This window comes from Scophthalmus maximus, chromosome 20 (assembly GCF_022379125.1).
Source record: "Scophthalmus maximus strain ysfricsl-2021 chromosome 20, ASM2237912v1, whole genome shotgun sequence".
In the NCBI taxonomy this organism is placed as follows: Eukaryota; Metazoa; Chordata; class Actinopteri; order Pleuronectiformes; family Scophthalmidae; genus Scophthalmus; species Scophthalmus maximus.
In genome coordinates, this window is record NC_061534.1 from 11,215,807 (window position 1) to 11,238,072 (window position 22,266).

The 22,266-nt window shown below is 42.9% G+C and overlaps 1 protein-coding gene across 1 annotated transcript; it reads left to right on the top strand.

Moving 5' to 3' along the window:
- The first annotated feature begins 2,464 nt into the window (after positions 1-2,464).
- Positions 2,465-13,143, top strand: tmem38b (transmembrane protein 38B). The gene is made up of 6 exons (XM_035608370.2): positions 2,465-2,954; positions 8,705-8,861; positions 9,472-9,656; positions 9,794-9,881; positions 10,446-10,563; positions 12,139-13,143. The coding sequence occupies exons 1-6, from the start codon at positions 2,828-2,830 to the stop codon at positions 12,439-12,441; spliced, it is 978 nt and encodes a 325-aa protein (XP_035464263.2). The 5' UTR covers positions 2,465-2,827; the 3' UTR covers positions 12,442-13,143.
- The last annotated feature ends 9,123 nt before the right edge of the window (positions 13,144-22,266 follow it).

Sequence of the window (22,266 nt, forward strand, 5' to 3'; positions counted from 1 at the left end):
TACACATCCGACTGCTCCACCAGCGACCAACACAAACACGGGTGGAGTTTCACCATGAATGTTGGTTTTAAATACACGTCAGCTACATCATCGGGTACTCTGTGTCCTCAAGCTGTGTATCAGTCCGTGCGTGCAGTGTCATCACAGCTTTGACATCACATCACCTCGGACGGGAGTTTTCACCACAGCTGTCACGAGGATTGTGTACAGAGCAATGTCACAAAAAGGCAATCATCAGGATTCTTCACTGATCCACAAGTTTGATCACTAATCTTTGTAAACTATGGACTATTTTTCATTTTAAGAATCTCCTGGACTTAATCTTAAAATCACTTGAGATGTTTCCTTTCATAAGAGAATATGAATATATAACTGATCAGTAGACTGATGGTGCTGATGGGTGGTTATGTTCCAGCTGGATCACAGAGAGCAGGTGTCATTAGGAGAAACATAATGGAAAGTCAACTGCTGCTCTCTAGTGGCGATTCCTTCAAATTACATCTTTCCATCTTTCCGTTTTGCAATATATTCTTCACAAAGGCAGATTAAGTGGTATTGATTTAATATCTAAAGTTGTCCAGCTGTATCAGTCGAAACAGAAGGCATAGTGAAAAGGTTTGTTCCATAAATTGATATCTCAGTTTTACGTTTCTGTTGTTAGGGTTAGGGCCAATAAATCCCATGACAGAATAATTGTCACTAGATTTGCAATTCCGTTGCACTTACCCTCATTTTATTTTAAATGTGAAATTGTTAGACTAGAGATGAATGATATTAATATGAAGCCACCACCAGGTGTCATGCTCATGTCAGCCAGAGAGCATTAGCTCAGTGCTGTGCAGTACTATAATAGCACTGTAAATCCATAACCTGCACCGAAATCAAGAAGATTACAGATACAGCTTGCATTTTGCAATGTACACTGAGATGTATAATCACCCACTATTTGACCTTCCATATATATCATCTGCCCAAAGTCCTATTGCAGATTAAGGTAGTGATCCATTTCTAGTTTGCACCATCCATTAAAATAGATTCATTCATATATGCATTGATTAGCTAATTTGCACATGTAAACACTGCTTAGTATTTGTGGCCCAAACCTAGTTTTAGAAAGTCTGTCCTGTCAACCAGCCACCAGCCATGAGACGTCTGTTAGTATTTCATGACACACATGACTTGAACATGATTTTTAAAGTCACGGTGAAATCCATGATGTTGCAGTGAATCTGACATCCAGATAATCACTCGCATGATTTAAAAAAGCGTCAAGCAGCAGCCCCGACCTCCACTGCACATTTGGACTTTGTTATTGCAAAAGATTGAATCGCGGGCTGGTTGAGCCGATGGACTGGGGCTTGTGCTGTGGCAACAGGGTCACTCTGCGTCAGAAATGCTGTGATGTCAACACATTTTTTGTGTGTGTGCTGCCACACAAATTCAGAATGAGTCAGAATAGTGTTAGGGTTGTCACATAAAATGAACTAAGTACTGTAAATAAAAAGATGCATTTTGTGTTTCATGATAACCTAGACTTTTTGGTTGTTGTTTCTGCATTCCCTCATGTTTGTATAAATAAGTGTTTTCATACTTTTAGGAGATAAAGTAGCCTAAACAAATGCTGTATAACTAGACGGTGGCCATTTTGAGCCATGATTGTATAAGATATGGCTTATAGAACTTTATCAAGAACTCCTATTCACTATACACACTAATCAGCCAATCGCATGGTAGAAAGGTTTCGGCTTTCATAGGGATTAATGTTTTGTTGTTGTTGTTGTTGTTTTTCTTGTAAAAGTGAATTTGAAACAACAGAGCATGTGTTTGTTTCATGGTCCCATACCCAGTTGAACTGGAAACAATTCACACAATGGTTAAATAACAACACAGAAATCAATTCCTCTTTTAGATCATAAAATTATAATATCTGGTGTTATAAAAGAGGATAAACGGCTCCAAACGTCAATGTTTTGCTTATGTTTGCCAAATTCTTTATTCACGAGGCTAAATATAACCCATTGATTTGCATATGCTCCTATAATTAAATCCCACTTTGAACTCAGTCTTTGAAATTAATGAAATACAAATGTGCCAAATATCTCTACTATTAAGAACAATCTTACTTTGTCTGCTATTTTCTCCTTTGATCTCACTGTAATTACTTTAACTTAATTTATGTTTTTGATATATATTTATTCTCTGTATGTTCTCTCATGTATAATGATCATAGACTGATGATGTGTAGTGTAATACACTGCAGACATTATGCAATTGTTTTTTTTTAATGATTGCCTCGCGGTTTGTACAGTCTCAACAATAAATAAAGAGACAGAAAATGTTTTTAAAAATACAAAAATAAAAAAACCATGTGTCTTTTACAAACTCTGCAGCGTCGAAGCCACACGCTGCCGCACGATTGGCTCGCCGCGCTCTCCTTCCTCCAATCACAGGACGGCTCTGGCTCCGCCCACCACATCACTGGCATGGCGGAAGACGGAGCAGGAATTCCGCGTATGCGCTGCTGACAGGGTCGTTGACGGGGCAACACCACCACCACCGACGATGATGACGACGACCAACCTCTGGCGGCTCACATCTGCTGCCCGGCGGTGAGAGGCGACCCCCGCAGTTACTGACTGACTAACTAACCCGGCTGCGGTGCATCGCACCCCGGCCACACAGCTGCTGTCATCGGCTCGTGTCACACTTGGCAGACGGTGGATGAAGCCAGTGTTTCACCCTGATGCTCATGAGTTGGACCGGTGCCTCCTAACTGGACTGGAACTCCTCTCCGGGATTGAGCGGTCCAGTGTTGCTGAAGGGGGCGATGATGGATGTGCTCGGGGCGCTGCGTTTGGACGAGCTGTCCCACGGGCTGGCGAACTTGCCCATGTTTCCATACTTTGACATGGCGCATTACGTCGTGTCGGTCATGGCTCTGAGGGAGCAGCCAGGTAAGAGCCGGCTGACAGGCACCAAGTGCAGAGTTTGTTAGTGTCACAAAGTGAGGCCATAGGTCTGCGTTTTGACTTTGCAGCAGTTTTTGAACAGTTGATGAAACGTCAGGCTTCCCCTGTTATGTCGACTTGTACGCACCTGAACGCCACACGCAGCCACAAGGTTGCGTTCAGAGACCGAGTGGAAACATCTGATCTGTCCTGTTTCAATTTATTTCATTAAAATGAACCTCGTTGTTATTGTAAGGTGCTAAATGTTCTGTGATTCCAGAAGTCAGACGATTTCCTCTCTTTTTTTTTTGTCAATAGTTTGTTAAATGCATATTTCTTGCTTTAGGACAATTGGCGGAACAAAACAAGGCATTTAAAGATGATCATATTTGCTTCTGCAAAAGTTGACACCTTTGTTCCTCTTTATTTCACTTTGATGAAGGAAAAATCTCAAAATGAGTTGAAATTGAAAGTTGTTGCCTTAATTGAATACTAGTACAATAAATTGTGTATAATGGGACGTCCTGGAGACTGCTTTGATGTATCAATTTGATTAGTAATATACATGTGAAGTTTTTTGTTGTTGACTACCTTGTTTTTTCCGGGTGTTGAATCTCATCATACCTTGTACATTATTCATTGATATGCATAGTAAATTCCTGCATACCACCTAATCAAATACCTCTTTTATAATTCCTAGCTGTAAACATAAACACAAAAAAAAATTACTCAAGTTTTGTTTTATACATGTGAAGAGTTTTGTCCAGTGGTGGCAGTATATTCACATACTTTACTTGAGTAAAAGTAATATTACTACGCTGTACAAAATATAATAATAGACTAAACAGCATTTTCTCTTGTAGTTGGTCAAGATGGATCTGATTCTGTCGGTCCGTTTATTCAAAAAGAAACTTATCATAACTTATAAACTCATATGTTTGGCTAAACTGGTGCCTCGCAACTTGTGCAGCAGTGAATGTACTAAATTGTTATTTAATGCTTAACAGTTACTTGCATGATTGATCACAATCATATTTACAGTGGTAAAACCAACAGTCACCTCCGATATGAAGCTTTTAGTCTTCGACAGGAGGAGGGATCTCGACTGGTCTGTTATCACTCAGAGTGTAGCTCATGTTTGTCGGCTTTGTTTGACTGACAAAGACAAACTAACACTACGCACACTAATAGTGGAAAAACTTGATAACACACACACACACACACACACACACATATGAGCTCAGATCAAAGGCAGGCACGGAGCCAACCACTGTATGTTATGTCACTGAAATAGTGGCAGCAGGGACAGGTGGACTTTAAATATGCCACGGGTTGACCTTACACACACACACACCCACACACCCACCGTCCATTGTAGTCCCGCTGCTGTAAAGCTACGGTCTATTTTTGAACTTGCCTTGGAAAGCATCTGAGCTGCTGTGACCTTTTAACCCTCTGTCCTCTACTCCCATCTATCTGTCTATATCCAGCTGAAAGACAGATGCACAGTGTGTCAAAATATGTACAAACAATATGCCAGAGGTCAACGAACACAGCACGGGATTCTCATATTTTCCCTGTGTTTATGTGTGTGTGTGGTGACATACCATGTCGCCAAGAGAAAAGCAAAAGAAAGGTTTAAATCTCGTTTGAAAAGAAGTTCAATAAAACTGGAATTAAAAGTCATGACCCACAACTCTCACGGAGCCAGCTCCAGTTCTTCTTTTCCCTAAAAAGGAAAGAGGAATGGCATAAACAATTCACCCTCCCCTTGCTTTTCTCTATCCTGTGTTGAATCTCTCTTAACCTGCTCTATACACTGCATCCACTGAAGTGTGTTCAGTCCTGGAGCTGCTCAACCTCAGCGCTACTCTGAAAAATGTCGTTTCCAAAGAGAAAAAATCTCTTTCGCAAAGTTTCAAATCGGAAAAACTCACTGTGGAGTGGAGGAAGCAGGGCGACATGGAAGAGAAGCAGTGGTTACATGTTATATGTCAATCCTCTCTACAGGCCAAAAATAACCAGAGATGCGGCCCTTCTGTTCCTCGTAGAGCCCTGTCTGTAATGACTCTGTACACAGAGGAGAAGAAGTGGAAGAAGAGAGGTGTCAGAAAGTTCCACAGGGTTCATAAAAGTAAAATTGTGGCCAAAGGAAGAAAAAAAAAGGGCATCGGCTCAGGGGAGGTTCAGGAGATTAACCGAGAACAAAAGTGTCAAGAGGAATAAAGTTAGAGAAAAGGGAGAATTAATTGCACGATGAGGTTGAGGAATAAACAACAACAACACAGTTGAAGTGGCGAGTTTCTGGAGAGAGAAGGAACCTTTTATTCACAGGCTATATGTGTTCATGATGGATTAGATGTTGTCCTGGTTCAGACTTAATGACTGTTTACGATCAGGCCGTGCCAGCACTGCAGCAGCAGCAGCAACTGAGCTGTCCCTCAGCTACAAGACTCACCCAGTGTATCTCAATGCCCCCGTCCTCTGTGCTCATTCGTAAAGGTTTCTACGCATTCATGTGAATAAACCCTGTAGACGCTGCTAATCTAACATCGTTTACAAGCGGCTTTTGGTCTCATTTGCCGTAAAAAAATGGCCCCGAAGGCAAATCGGATTCCAACAATTACTGTATCCGGCCCTTTGAGAGCGATTTCCAAGAAGGGAACAATCTTGAGTTTGTTTTAATTCCTGTAACAACTGAGGGGAAGATGAGATGTGAGACGCAGCATGAACTCACTCCTCTGCTGAAACCTTCTCACTGGAGATGAACAGAGTAAGAAGAAGAGGAGAAAGATAGAAAGGAATTGAAAATACGACCGACACAGTATGGCAGGTTACACCGGTGCAGTTCTTGAGCTTGTACTGCTCAGATTTGACTTGTAAATGTGTTTCCTTCACATGCAAAATAAGGAGACAGGATTTGGTCGTGGTGTGTGTCTGTGGCCCAGCATGTCTGAGCAAACTACACATTGTTGGTCTGTCATAGCATCCATCTCTCTTGTGCATCTCTAAATGCTGCAGATTTTAAGAATTGAGACACACCTCAACAACAAAACATGATCTCTGTCCTCCCATAAAAGTTGCTGCTTGTCCAAATCAGCGATCAGGCTCAGACTTTGCTTACAGCTCTTGCTCACGCACCCAAAGGTGACGACAGAGCAACACTCGTTTACTATGTGAGCAATGTGCTGCACTCGTGAACTCGTGTGTCACAGCTGTCATGAGACCAAAAGCACCAACACTGGATTCACACCAGGGCTCATGTAGAGGATTGTGTGTGTTCGTCAGGGTGTTGGATGATTGGCATATTTCTAACTTGTCCAATAGTTAGATTATGTTGTTATGTTATGTTGTTGGTTTTTATTTGCAGAACTGGAATCACACACAGAAAAACAGTTCAAATCTCACTGTGCTCTTAATGATGCAATTTGAACTATTGTTTACAACATAGCACTTACGACCATTCATCGCAGTTTACTGTGTGGTCACCGGAGGTGCTATTTTGCGACTGTATCCATCTGTAATGTGCCTAACATGTCGACTCCCCCTCAGGTATGGGGACATAATAGTAATGATAATAATAATATTAAAACTTTAATTCTTAAAACTTTAATTTAGCACATATCTAAACAAGGTTACAAAGTGCTTTACAGAATGCAAATGAATAAAACAGCACAGAACATATCAAGACAAAACTACGATAAGAACGATGGCATAAAAGCAAAATAATAAAAACAAGCAGTTAAAACTAGTTTAAAATCAGGCATTAAAAGGTTTTCCTATAAAAATGTGATTTAAAAACAGGTATGGTGCTGGTAAGACTAATCTCCTCATGCAGACATCAAAGACTGTGTTTAAGTTTTAACAATTCCCTCTGAGTATTTTATGTAACAACCTTAGATATTACACAGAGACATACCAATGGGGTATTTTTTAAACTTACATACAGTATTACTTAACTCCTTGGCTTTTTGTCTGACACTTCTAATCCATGCTCGTTCACTTGTAGCATTTGACATGTCCGAGCACGAAGAGCTGCTGAAACTCGTGAAACTAACAGTTGCTCCATTCCGGCAACTAGTGCAATGCAACATTATGCAATTTTTTTTTTTATACCTTAAAATAACCACTTCTAAATCATTGTGGTGGCACACTGAGATGTGATAGGGAGGATGGTACCTCTCTAATTCCCACTGTCTTTACACAATGTGACTTTGGTGAGTGGGTGTGACGACTGTTAGTCAGAGGCTTAAATCGCCAGAATCAGGCCCAGCAAGTTGAAGCGTGAGGACGAACTGTACATCAGTTAAACAGACTTAGATGTCACGAAAAGCTGCTTTTTTGCTCCAGTATTCAGCGAGGAAACGTTTAAAATGTCAATAACTCTGAACAGTGTTTTTTGTGTTCGTTACAGCAGCAGCTTCTGGTTCAAGAAGCCGGGGATCATGAGGAATATCCTACTTACTCAATTTATTACTTTTTATTTTACATATGCCGATTTCACAAAAATTGAAGGTGAGAGAAAAGCCCCAAAACTAAAAACAGATTTGTGCAGCAGAGCTTCTTTTTTTCTCTCTCTCCTGTCACATTAATCATCTCACGACCCCTCAGATTTATCTGGTGACCTTTGAGGGAGGTCGGACCTATGAAGTGTAAACCACTAGACATTAGTTACTGTATCTAATGTAGATCATGAGCTCCACCTCGACTCAGTACAACTATGAAATGCTGCTTATCCACAGTCACAGGGAACATAAAATGTTATACTGGTGCCATTATCGTTTAGGAAATGCCTTAAACCAACCTGGACCAATCTATTTTAAATGGGTGGTAAATGCAATCTGTTACTTTCAGATTATTTTTAAAACCGAGAAGAAAGTTAACTGTGAGTCACGAGGACAGAATCGAGGGCAGTCTGCAGAGGAGGCAGGTATAGAGCTATAAATCCCCCTGGTCTACCGATCTCTCTCCAGGAGTCTATAATCGGCCTGTAATCCTCAGATTACCAGCGTGGTCCTGTGTCCGGCCGCAGTGACTCTGGGCAGGTGGTTTGAAGGGTTAACTGAGCACTACCTGTGTGAACCTATCAGTCAAATAAACATCAGTGGTAGATAGCTTTGGACTATCTGTGCAAATGTTCATGAGGCTCAGTGTTGTAATCCTGTGTGACGGTTTAAGTAAACAACAGTTACATTAAATCTTTCTTTCATAGATTTCTCAGGAAGAGGAACATCACACAAACATGACAGAGAGCAGTTCCTAGTTGCCTGTAACTCATGTTGACTGTTGATTGCTCGTGTCATCAGTGTTAGAGGGAAGGCAGTGCTCTTTTTAATCAGGGTGGGACCACAAAGGAACCCGTTGAGCAGCTGACTAGTATCTCCAGTGTTGCAACTGTCACTGTTTGTGCTTTTTGCCTCTGCACTTTGAACAGTGTCGGCCCCCGACGCAACTAATGCGACTGCGCTTGACGAACCTTTGTCTCCTCTTGTTCCCTGTATCTATTTCACTCTGGACTGGTTAATATTTAAGCAGTGCCAGGGATTGAGGGGAGGCAACAACCTCTGTGTCAACTCCAGTTCAAACTGCAATCATACTGCACTTTGGGTCTAGTCTACGTTTTAGTCATATCCACAAAGCCTGTTTCTTTACGTCATAATATAATAACCATGCCTCTCACATGAGAGCACAACTATGTGCTATGTATATTAAATGTAGGGGACTCAGGCTAATAAATGGCCTTCTGTTTCTTGCAGGGGCTCTGGAGGTGTCCAGGGTCAGCCCCTTGGCCTGCTGGTTCAGCTCCATGCTCTTCTGTTTCGGCGGAGCCGTGCTGTCGGGGATCATGCTGGCCGAGCCACCCGTAGCACCTCTGACCAACAGCACCAGCGTTCTGCTGGCTTCAGTCGTCTGGTAAATGTCTGAGCAATGTGGAAGAATGATAGACTAAAGATCGAGGAAAGAGCGAGAGAGGAAGGGAAGCAGAACGTGTTGGGATTAGTGAGAGGCCCTTCTGCAACTTTGTGGAACAGACACACGTCACAAGTGTCCCTTCCTCTTTGTATTCCCTACAGCAAAGTCCAAATAACAAAGTTCTCTTGTAGAAGAAGTGTGGGGCTTTTTAATCCGCTGTGAAAGGAGAGAAATGTGGAAGCCGTGTGAGTGAAACAGAGAGGTTATTGTAGAGGTCCCATCTCTAAATATGAGAGCATTTGGCACCCTCTGCTGGTGGCACACATAATTACACTGATCTCACACAAAAAAATACACACTGCCCTCTGCTGGAGAAGTGAGGTACCTGACAGACCGGCATTGTAAAATGTTTACTGGAAACATACAGTAGCTTCCATGCAGCTGAAATATGTGTGTGTGTGTGTGTGTGTGTGTGTGTGTGTGTGTGTGTGTGTGTGTGTGTGTGTGTGTGTGTGTGTGTGTGTGTGTGTGTGTGTGTGTGTGTGTGTGTGTGTGTGTGTGTGTGTGTGTGTGTGTGTGTGTGTGTGTGACTCTCTCTCTCTCTCTCCAGGTACCTGGTGTTCTACTGCCCCATGGACCTGGTGTACTGCTGTGCTGCCCTGCTGCCTCTCAGGCTGGTGCTGTCGGGAATGAAGGAGGTGACCCGGACATGGAAGGTGCTTGGAGGGGTCACCCAGGCTCACGGCAAATACAAGGATAGCCTGCTCGTCATGATTGCCATCGGCTGGGCTAAAGGTCAGTGGCTATTGTTGGGCACGTGCCACACTCTGGGAATTGTTTTCCTTTTTTTTTTTCCATGGTGAAGAATTTATTGTTTGGACCGACCTACATATCAGTCTGTACCGACCGCGTGTCCTCTCCGCCCACGCCAGGTGCTGGAGGAGGTCTGATCAGTAACTTTGAGCAGCTCGTTCGTGGCGTGTGGAAACCAGAGACTAATGAGCTCCTGAAAATGTCTTAGTAAGTCTTCTGAAGGATCCTGCTCACATTACATCAGATCATTACCTTTGTGTGTTATCGGTGCGCTTATCAAACTACTACTTTTAACATGCTGTGAGTGTATTGAGCCAAATGTACAATTTAAAGGAATTGTTCAACATTTTTTGGAAATATGCTTCTTTGCTTACTTGAGTCAGATTAGATTCCTGTTTATGTGCTGAGCTGTTTCTTGGGAGAGGCTTTTCGGAGTCATCTGTAGTTGTTTGGCAGGAAATTACCGCATAGTCCAACTCATAACATAATTAATGAGCTAAAATGTAGATACAGCATGTTGCTATGTTAATGCTTATTTTCATTCTCATGAAAGAACTATAAAATAAAGTAGAACAAAGTAAAGACATACATAGTTAAATAAAAAATTAAAAAAATCATAAAATGTGTTTAGATATGGAAATCTGTGAACATTAATGTCCAGAGCTTTCTTTCCCTGTCCACTACCCTTTCTCTCTCATTATCCCATGAGATAAAATTCGAGAACTGTGTTCAAGGTGTGATATGAGCATTTCTCATTGCATGTTCGTTTAGCCCAACCAAGATCACCCTGATCGGGGCGGTGCTGTTCGCTCTGCAGCAGACCCACTACCTGCCTCTGCAGAAGCATCACCTGATGCTCCTCTACACCATCTTCACCGTCGTCAACAAGGTCGGTGTGGTGCATTCGTTTCATTAGATATACAACTCGGTATCTTGGTGCTATAGCTCCCTCCAAATCTGCAATGGCCTGTCTTCTAAATGACCTTTCTCCCTCAGCTTTTTTTTTTTTTTGGTGAAGTTTTTAGCTGCGGTGACTCACATTAACTCAGTATTACCCGTAGGGCTGGGGCTTTTGCATCATTTTCATCAGCTTGCATCATCCCTTCTTCTCATCTCTGGGAAACTTGTGCTCTTGACTGAGACACAGATAAATCTACCATGTCTTCTTTCGACTCTCATTCTGTTTCGCTCCCTCGACTCTGATCTGTCAAATTAACGCAGAACCATTTCATCAGATTTTGAAGTTGGGTCCAACCTGCTATTTATTATTTTGTGCTCGGTGATGCAGATTTTATACACTCGCTCCCTAATGATAAGTAAATACTAATATGGCAATCACTTACTCTGTACATATATAAACTGGGAATCACATAAATCTTCTATTTACATGGAAAAAAAAGACAGATTGCTAACTATAGCCATGTAGCAATAACATATATTTTCCACTGTCATCTTGTATTTGTTGTGCCGCCCAGACCTCATCATGCGACTTTTTATGGTTGTTTGATTTGATCGTCTGCCAACAGAATACCTGTAATAGATTTTGGCTATAAACAAATATAACATTAATAAATTAACACATTTGCAGGCAAACAATTGCATATGTATGCATCGATCACTTATGGAGTGGCCTTCATTTGAAAGTTGAGCTTCTGGCCACCTAGTCTCTTCATAGCTCCGTGTTTATTCCACCAACATGGGGGAGACTTTTGGCTCTTTAGCTGCTAATTGCTCCACAATGTTCACAAGCGAGCTGGTGGTGATCAGCGGAAACAACTTCATGCTGCTTCTGAAGATGATGCTGATGAGAACGGTCTGAATGAACCAAAGCAGTCAACCATGAAACCAAAACAATGACCTGAAAAACTGACAAAGACTAGGACACTCGGCTTCCGGGGGTGATAATTCTCTTTTGCTTCATCGCTACAAGCAACAAGTGTGATCTATTGTTAATATAAAAAATATTGATTTAGAAGTGAAAAGACAGACGTCTTTCTCTTTCTGCACATTTTACAGAAGAGTCTTAAGGCCAGGCATCAGAAGAAAAAGAAAACTGAGAGGAGGAAGATTGTTTTTCCTTTTGCATTTGAAGAATAAAGTGGAAATGTCAAGAATAAAGTGGAAATGTCTAAAATAAATATGAACTACATCACAGGAAGAATTGTTTTGCATTTCTAGAATAAAGTTCAAATGTTGAGAATAAATACACTGTGTTTATGAGCTAAAAGAGAATATCCTTGTTACTACAGTAAAACTGATTCTGGAAAACAATGTAATGGTTTGATATATTCTTCCACTTAAATCTAGAAATGTCAACTTAGTTGTTTTTTTTTTAAATCTCTGATTTAGTTCAACTTTATTCTAGAAATGCAAAATGAAAAAACAACAACTTCCTTTACTCATTAGTTTTCTTATGCTGGCCCCAATACTTCTGTCTTCACACATTTATTTTCTCTCATTTCAGTCAAGGATGATGCTGACTGGGTCCTCCGTCTCACCATTTGCTGCCGTCGAGTCGGCCGTCTACAAAACCCTCTTCGCCGGCTACTCCCCCTATGCCGCCCTAACTGGCGAGGTGCAGGAATCATGTACTGATGCTGGCACAACAAGCAGGACGTCCTCCTCCGCCAAGACCAAAGAGTCCAGTGGGAACGGGGCAGCAGGGAAACGCACCCCGGCTCCTCCTGTCGAGGGACAAAGTAATTCGCTCAAAGCCAAACAGGAGTCAGAGAACGCAGGGACGGCAGACTGCAAAAAGAGCAACTAGTCAGCCTCTGCCCTGTAGCACCTTTTCACCTCTACACTGGGTTGAGGAGTCATTTCTGATTCAGATTTGTCACATCAGGAATTTATATTCAGTTTTTCTTTTTTGGTCCTGCTGGCTAAAACCATTTCATTCCATTATTATTTACATTTGTTTAATTCATTTTGCGTTTCTTAGAGTCCATTTTTAAAGCCTACTGACGAAGAACTGACTCCAACCAACCCTGTACCTTATTCTGGGATAATCACCCCATCCTTAACGTAATGTAATATTTATGCTGTTGGAAAGTGAACATCATACTATCCTTGGGCTGATTGCACACTTGCAGTACAATTTGTAGCTTGGTTTTTTATATATATATATATATATTTATAATGAGAAAAACTGTTATTAATTTTATCTCTGGGTTCTGGGAACATTGCTGTGCACCTGCTGATCTATGAATGTCTATCTTTCTGTTTATATTATGCTTCAATGTAAATGCTGTATTTCCTTCGCTGAGATTCTAAGAGACATTTTTAAAAGAGAGAGATTATATTCTATGACAATCATATATTTTATTCTATTTGTACTAAAATTGCACTTAATAATGAAATGTGTAACATTTTTGAAATGGAAGGCGACTTTTTGTTGTGTTTCTTCAGTGAATGCTTTGAAATTATATCTAAGAGCATGAGAATAAACAGGTCTAAAAGCACTATAAAATGTGTTCTTGTGATCTTTAGCCTCCAGCATTGTCAGTCACATTTGTACAGTTCAGTGAACATGGGTGCTCTGTACCTAAAAAGAAAAAGAAAAAGATAATTAGTCGCATTTTCATTCTGTGTCCCTCCAAAGAAAAGCTACCCATTAATACAGAATGAATCACCATGCAGTTATAGAGTTTTATAGTATGGTCATAGTATCATGTGGCGAAGAATTATTACTGAATATTAGCTGCTTGTAGGCTGGTATAAAGTAGTGCAGCGTCCAGAAGTAACCTCCTCTACAGCCTGAAAGATTGCATCAGTGTAACATCAGCACCTGATTGATACCTCACCCTCTTTGAGAAAAGCTGCTGGAGAGAGATCCGCCAAATCCCCCCAATTCTCATACATGTAACCTCAGATGGGGAAGAACCCCCCCCCCCCGTGAATACAAATGAAGAATGGAGGGGTGTCGAAAGAGAAAAGAGAAGATGATCAAAAGTGATACAGGTTGAGATGATGTACCTGCCTTTAATATGCCTGAAGCCCACAGATTTCAGACGCGTGTATGTCAACTACAGGCCTCGGCGCTGCCTCGTGTTACCGTGCGTTGACGTTACCGACTCTAATGTTGAACTGTGCGACCTGGAAAACTGTAAGGCGTATTAACAAGCACTAGTTTTCCTCGCAAATGCCTCCAATGACAAGATGGCAGGCGACATGATGGCAAGTCAGAGCCTGAAAGTTCCCTGACACTTCTCTTAATGAGGTCCAGACCTGCATGACCCCCTCACCGCAATGACTCACTGAGCTGAGCAGCCCCCCCACTGTCGAGCCCCCCGCTCCTTTCACCTCAGCCCCTCGCTCCCTGCGCTTCACCTGCCCTACGGCTCATCGCCTCAGCCTCTTTATCCCCAGACTACTGCCTGTTTTCCACTTGTCAGGTGCAGAACATTAATCCTAAGATGTGCACGCAAACTGAATTCCACACACGCGCACGCACGCACACACACACACACACACACACACACACACACACACACAGACATAGATTATACATAGAATACTGCAACACTGCCTCATGTTCCTGTATACATGACTTTGAACCCATAGTGGCATCTAAGTCGAGGTCATGAATATGACAAGGATCTGACAGTGGCACTCACACACACACACACACACACACACACACACACACACATGCAAAAACCCACCGATGAAGCTAGATATAATCCCAAGATACTGTTTGCACACATATTCCAATACACACGACTTCGAATCCACAGTGATGACACAAGGTCACACACCAAGGTGATAGTATTTCACCCATAAACTAACTCACAACAGACACACACACAAACACACACACACACACACACACACACACACGCACGCACACACACACACACACACACACACACACAGCATCTTGGCAAAAATACTGCGAGGCCATCAGGGTATGACACTGACAGCTTGAGTCCGTGATGTGCTTTGTTGGTCATTTTTCTTTTAATTCACAGCTGAAAATAGTTCAAACTTGTGTTTGAGTTGGGTTTTCTCAAAATCTCTTCACACGAAAAAGTCAGGAAATGACTGAATGTTTGAACAAGAGCTGATTCACATCCTAAATTATGTGAATCAGTGGACACAGACTTGGTGGGAAAGTACCGGGTGACAAAAAACAAAGACGAAAAAAACAAAGGAAAGACCTTGCCTTTATAACAACACTTTTTTTTTTTTAATGATAGCATCATTATTAGGGTTTTATTACTCAGTTTAAATATTTTTCCTTTCATGGCTTGAGCTCAAGCACACTTTTGTTAGCACCTTGACGTCCACTGCTGCTGGAGTGTTGCTCCCCTGCTGAAGAGCGGTGCAGGACAGGTGATTACCACTTGGTGGCGTGAGGAGGCGTCATCTGTGATGGCTTGATGCCTGGGAACTGACAGGCTGGCCAGCAGCTGCAGGCAAGAGGGGACGGGGACAGGAGGGGACCCTCCGTGCAGAACCAATGGTGGCTGCCTGCATGTGCGTGTGTGGGGTCTGGTTTAGCCACGCTTGCGAGGGTTGACTTTAGCCGCTCCACCACGCTTGTGAGGACATCTGCTGTAGGGTCACTTTGGATGGCCCAAAGAGCTCATTTTGGGGTTGCTGGTAAAAGATGTGCACCCTGAGCTCCATCAGTCTTCAGAATGACTCTCTAGATGTGTTGACAGTCAACTGAGCATATTCAAATATCGATAAAGCTTAATCTGGCACTGTGTATTTATAGTTTGGTGTGGGTTTGGTTTTTGCAATAACTGCATAAAAAATGTCAACCGTAATGTGAAGCCAAACCGGCTAACTTGTATGTGGATATGTGTGTCTTATAGTGTGTGTGCTGACTGTGCGTCAGTCACTGACACTGTGTCAGTGCATGTGCATGTGACACAGAGTGGCAACAAAGGCTGAGTCCATCAAAAAGGCACAAAGAGCTGCTGACACACACACACACACACACACACACACACACACACACACACACACACACACACACACCTGCAAACACATACTCCAAAACACACATGCACACTCACCAAATCCCTCCAACCATCTCTGAGGCCAGGACACTTTGTTTTCTTCTTTTTCTCCAGAAGAGAAAAAAAAAACATGACCTCTTCAAATTCACACCTCTGCTTTTATTGCTTATGAATCCGTGGAGGGATTGTCCAAATTTAGACAGAGTGGTTGTTTACCCATGACTTATTTCAATGATTGTTGTTGTTGTTGTTGTTGTTGTTGTTGTTGTGGCTGTGGCTGTGGCATCGTTCCAGTCAGTCTCAGTCTTGTCATTGACATGTTGCCCCACCACAAGTCCCATGAAACCCGCTACAATCCTCTTGCTGGTGGCAGTGCACCTGCTCCAACTCAGCAGCGTCTCAACGTGATGTCACATGCTGGACGTTGTTTCACACACACACACACACACACACACACACACACACACACACACACACACACACACACACACACACACACACACACACACACACACACTGACATAATCTCTAGTGGGACCTTGTGCACCGATTCTCCTCTGAGCTTATGTCTACCACGCATGACGTATCAAATCAATAATCAATAAAAAGTTTTCACTGGGGCTTCACAACAGCAAGACATTCACTACTCTTTTACTGGTGATTACTGAGGATACTGGGATTGCTTTGAAAAGTGTGTGTATTGACAGTCGACCCTTCGACTGATGCAATCAAACTCATTGTCTCTTCCAGTGAGATGAAAGTAGAGAGGGAGCTGCTTGGGACCACACAGGAAAAGACTCGGTTAGGGAAGGAAGGAGAAGGAAGGAGACAGGCAGAAAGAAACGTAGAGAAAAAAATATATGAAAAAATATTGCGGCCCCATGAGAGAGGAGTCATCAGGGCATCGTGACAACGTTCTGGTGATGCGCGCTCTGACATCTCTCTTTTCCCCTCTGACACACACTCACACGCACACACACATACGAGCACAGCAGTCTCTTCAGAGAACCCTAACTGAACGCCAAATGGCCGACGTCTACCGCCATTCAAAATCGGACTTGTAAAGAACAGCTGCGTGGAGAAAAAAATAAAAAGGAGCTAAAGTGATCTGACTGGAGAGCTGGTTGTGTGTGTGTATGTGTGTGTGTGAGAGAGAGAGAGAGAGAGAGAGAGAGAGAGAGAGAGAGAGAGAGAAACACAAACTGAAAACTGATTTACTGCAGTTTAAGTTTGCTTTATTACTGCCTACCCTATAACATACAGGGGAACACCTGCCAAAAAAAACTAGGAATAGATAATAAATCAGCCACTCTCCGACTCAGTGTCAACACAAACTGAACATGATGAGCTTCAGAAAGATATGATTCATTGCAGGGTTGTTGCAGTGAATTACATTGGACTGTGTACCTGAAAAACTCTCTTGAACTTATACTTACTAATGAAACAATCTGACATGTAGAGAGGTTTTACCTCAATCATTTTGCTCGCTGTCTGCTGCGTGAATACGCTCATAGGTTCCTCATATCATCTTAAAAGATGAAGGTATATGTCGGCGTCGTGTTCACAACTTGTTTCCTCTGCCTCCATACAACATCAGTTATCGCAGGTTACAGATGACCCCTTAAAACCCTATTTGTACTCTTGTAGCAGATGCATCTTGTTAGCTGTGACCCCAAGTGATTCTCTTTCACTGAAAATTACAACTCAGTCCGACTTGGAGAGTGGAGGAAGGCATGTGTGGTGAGGTCCGCATCTACGAAAACAAAATGGGACCGCACTTGTCAAGGATCCAGGTTTTGTGCTTTTGAATCTGCAGGATATGCCTAATATACGAGCAAGGTCTCTGGACAAAAGCTCATAGTATCCATGTTTTGTTGTGAGTGTGAGACTCAAAGAAATACTACATTCAATTTTGTGGCCATGTTTGTGCGCCTAATATAGATGATAATGTTGTTTGAATAAAACCAAGGTTATTTATCTGCGAAGCAACGGAAAATCTGAATCCGCTGCAATTCTTTTGGCGAACTGGTGAGGTGACATGGCCTTTCTTGTGGAAAATTTATTGTGAAGCTTAAGTCCTACCAATAAGTATCCTCTGACACTGGCATTTCAATTTTTAAGTGGTTGGATGTTCAGTTGGTGCTCCTCATACTGCTTCCTGCTCCACCTTGGAAGAGGAGGTAAGCCCGGGCTGTGCAGTCTTCTTTTGTTCTCTGTATTTCTGTGCACAGAAGCATGGTCAGTAGTTGGTACATGGTGTGCTTCTGTCACTCCCCCTCCTCTTCCTTTCCTCCTCCTCTTCTTTTCTTCTTTCACCGGGGAAGCAGATGGTGTTCAGTGTTGGTCCTTTTCCTTTTCATAAAGGACCTACTAGATATTCTTAGCCCAGGGTCTGTATGGGGTAAATGTGATCTTGCAAAGGGAATGGAACTGGAGGTATACCACACCACGATGACTGCACCCTACAGTGGGTTCTGCTCATAGGAAAAGGGATGATGTGGTGTGGTCCAGATTCTGGGATATTTCTCATATTTCCCATTGTTCCTATCTCAATTTCCTCTGTTTCCTTCTTCCACTCCATCAGTCTGCTTTATTTCCTACTACTAATCCTGCTGTATCTCTTCTTCCCTCTTCTCTCCCCTCCTCTCCTTCCCTTGTTCCCTCCTGTGTCTCTCTCTTTCTCACATCCTGGGGGACCCTCATTTCACCACCGTTGTCCCTCCCCTCCTCTCCGCTTGGCCCCTCCTGTATGCAAAGCAGGTGTCAGCCAGGACAAGGAGGACAGCGACTACCTCACAAAGGAGGCGACAGGGTCTTGGGGGCAAAACACACACACACAAACACATACACACACACACACACACACACACACACACACACACACACACACACACACACACACAAACACACACACACACACACACACACACACACACAGAGTATGTCTCTGTGTCCTCTGCTGTGTGCTCTCTCTATCTACATGCACATGCACTTCACACATGTGCTCCCTTTCTTTCATGCACACACACAACCACAGTCACACTCGGCTTCCGTGGGCCGGGGCCGGGGTCGGGGCTGGGGCTGGGGACAGGGAGAGCTGGAGCTGTCTGTCTGTCTGTCATTAGTATTCCAGCAGGAGGCTCCTGGCCCGGCCAGACATCTGAGCGGAGCAGCCGCAGCAGATAAAGAAGAAGCCATTAATCCACGGAAGATTACCAGCACTGATACTTTATCCCGCCGTAATACAGCAATGCAACCACACTCATTCCATTTACAATGCCGTCAGACGAAGAAAGGGGGAAGGAGGAGGCAGGGAGAGGTAGTCGAGCTCACCTTGTGGATGGAAAGATGGCAAGACACACAGGAAGCCAGCATCTTAACTCTCGTGATTTGAATTTCTTCTTTGATGGAGCAGGGGTTGGGTAAATCTGCGGAGTTGAGTGTGTGTGTGTGTGGTCTTGCATTTGATTTGTAGATGTTTTGAATTCACAATGCGTCACCCCCTCAATCGGTGCGCCACAGATGGCTACTGTTTGAGAAATATAACTTGGTCCAGAGAACAGCTGGCTGTCTTTCCTACACCATGCTGTGCCTGTTTAAATCTATTATCCTTAATAAGTGTGTTTGTATGGGCCCGTGTCCCTGATTCACTTCCAAAAAAGCACCAACAGTCAACCAAGCCTCACTGCAAGAAGCATACTCCAAAATGGGTGCCATTCTTTAAAGGTGAGAGGTAAGACACAGAGCTGAGATCATCAGTCATATGGTGAGACTATCAGTAAAGCCTGGAGAACATGATACAGTAGAGGCAAGGAGTTTGAAGATACGGTGAAACAGGAACAATGGCACAGCAGCTACAGCAGATAAGATCTGAGTGAGATTTATACATGCTAACTGATAAAGCCCAGTCATGGTTGGGATGTCTGGATGATGAAACACAACCAGGAGGAGGAAGAGAAGAAGGAACTGTTGACTCAACAAGCAGCGATGACAGATGAGCTGCGGAGAGGAGGAGCCGGACAAAGGAGACAAAGGGATCCTGGGGCAGCGAGGAGGACGGAATGAAACATTCAGTAGAGATGGAAAGAAAGATGAAGGTGCAGGAGAAGAGGAGAGAGACGGTGAGAGCAGAGTCTCCTCCGCTGGTACAGTGCTGAGCTCATATGTCCTGTAAAAATCCAATCCTTCAGACTTGGCAGATAGTGTTACCATGAGAACAGCAGTGGGGTTATTGTGAGGAGAGAGAGAGGGAGAGAGAGAGAGCGAGAGAGTGAAAGAGAGAAGGGGAAAAGCCAGACTTGCTCCAGCAACCATCTGTTACTGTTCCAGCTAACTCTGGCACTGACACTAACCTGCCTCTGGTAAGGAATGTGTACAATTCCGACCATGCGTAAGGCCTCAAAAGAAGCTGGACACCAGGTGACAGAGAGAGACTGTAACATATCACAAATGGGTTTTAATATTATCGTCTAAAAGTGTGCACCTGACTTTGCTTCTCTGAGAAGTTATAGGAATATACTGTCACAGACTTGTGGAGCAACAAGGGGCTGAAAAAGCTGCAGTTGAGGTTTATACTCAAGATGAGGCCTAGTGGCCTGGTAGACAACATCTATTCTTCAATTTGAGGCAATGAAGTAGTAGACATCACACCTATCACAACTGCAAAGCAATGTTTCCCATCGATATTCAACTAAGCTAAGCGATGTTTGTTGATGGCTAATGCTCCATTTATATTTCTCCATGAAGGTGTTATATCGCAATGGTGGCTAGATAGTGGCTACTGGGATACTATGTGGGGACCACAAGAACTGTAATTGGGCAATGTATGTTTCTGATGGTGTGAGTGAAGACAACATGAAATCTTATTTTGAACAATACACGAGTAAAGACATGTCCATGCCTTCTGATGACCCAGCATGGCTGCAGAGAAAAAGCTGTGCCCCAATTCAGGGGGCTGCGTCTGACAAAGACTTCCATTCTAGAGCAACAAAGGATCCAACGGGTGGATCCATCGGCCCAACCTATCCCATGATTTATATTATATTCATTTTTTATTTAAGCATAATTAATCTGAGAAGACAGATGGGCCCTTGAGCTCATTGTGAAATCTTCTATGTTGAGGAAGACAAAGCTTCATTGAACTTCTTCACAACTGCTATACAAAAGCAGTATCCAATTCCCAGGACATTGGAGCTGAAAAAAACAGTGGTAAGAAGACAAACTCCACACATGAAGAGCGGTGAATCTCCCAGACACCAGTCACCCAGCTGTGAAGCCTCCAAAATGTACCAATCAAAGCCTCAGAGGGCAGAGTGGAAACCTGAGATCTTCATGTCAACCTCATCAGGGAGAGAAAAAAAATATGTCTAAAAAATGGACCTTCCCTAAAGCAAAAGATGAACAGGTGGTTGTGAAGTCCTGTTGGTCTACAGTAAAGGGAGGTTACGTAATGCTGGATGACAGATATGAGTAGTCATTGTAGGTGCAAAATGACAATGATATATATATATATAATATAACATTATATTCTAATGCTTCCAACCTTTAAACAAAAGAGGAGAAAAGTGGGCTGAGACAAAATGGCAGCTTTCCCCTACAGAAAAAAGAAAGCAAACTATGATCAGTAACTGAAATGTAGAAACAAACATAAGCTTCTCTAACACAACTCTTGTGTGAGCAAGGAGACAAAGGTTGGGACAAGCAGGCAACAGGCAGCATGTGACAGAGAGCGTGAGGTGCCTGCTTCTCAGTCCTTCTATGCTCCAGGTGACTCAAGGCTGGAATGATCCAGGAGATCATGTGATGATCTGCAGCCAATCACTCGATGAGGGAGGATCAAGACCGGAGGCCCACGAAGCCTGAGGAGCAGCACAGCAGACACTTACAAACAAATTACAATTCACCCATGTAGGAAAATGTAACAAGTCGTATCATCTGAGAGGTGGCTGTCTATCTTGGATACTTGGGGTGAAGAGAAGAGTGGAGCTGTCGAATGATCTTCAACTGGTGGTGAGTTGATTAGGATGGCGAGAGAGGGGACTTGAGAGATCCAGTGAACCCAAACATGTAGTGGAGGTGAACTGGCAACGTCTGGCCGAGTCCCTGTGCCTTTTTTTGTAAATTTCACTGTCAGATTGATTCACATTGATGGTGTTAAAGCAGCGCAAAGAGGCTAGACAAAGAGTGGAAAAGGTAGAGTGATACAGCGCTCATTGATGTGCACAGCTCCACCCTGATCCCAGCTCTCTAAAGCATTAGTATTTATAGTTGTTATTTCTTTTTTTCACCCACTTGCTACAATCATTAATCTTTTCCTCCTGGGGAACAGTTTTTATTCTCTATATGTCTGGAGGAACACTCCCTGGCATCAATACAAAGGTGGACATGCAAGCGAAACCTGGATTAAACCCTCTCAGTCTGAGAGTGGTCAAATAACAGGAAGGCAATAATGTGCGATGAAGTGTCTGATCAGTTGGAAACTAATTTAAAGTGGCTTTTGCATTGTAAGTCACTAATTTCAAAGCCAAGTTCAATGCTCATGCATTGTATTGAGAAATACATTTCATACATACATTTTCAAGCAGACAATAGAGAAACATACTGTGGTTTCCACTGAAAAGTGT

What these genes read in the sequence shown, in the direction of transcription:
- tmem38b (XM_035608370.2), top strand. Translation starts at nt 2,828, where the DNA reads ATGATGGATGTGCTCGGGGCGCTGCGTTTGGACGAGCTGTCCCACGGG. An exon ending in GGCTCTGAGGGAGCAGCCAG is followed by an intron (nt 2,955 to 8,704) that starts GTAAGAGCCGGC and finishes TGTTTCTTGCAG; the next exon opens with GGGCTCTGGAGGTGTCCAGG. An exon ending in GAGCTCCTGAAAATGTCTTA is followed by an intron (nt 9,882 to 10,445) that starts GTAAGTCTTCTG and finishes ATGTTCGTTTAG; the next exon opens with CCCAACCAAGATCACCCTGA.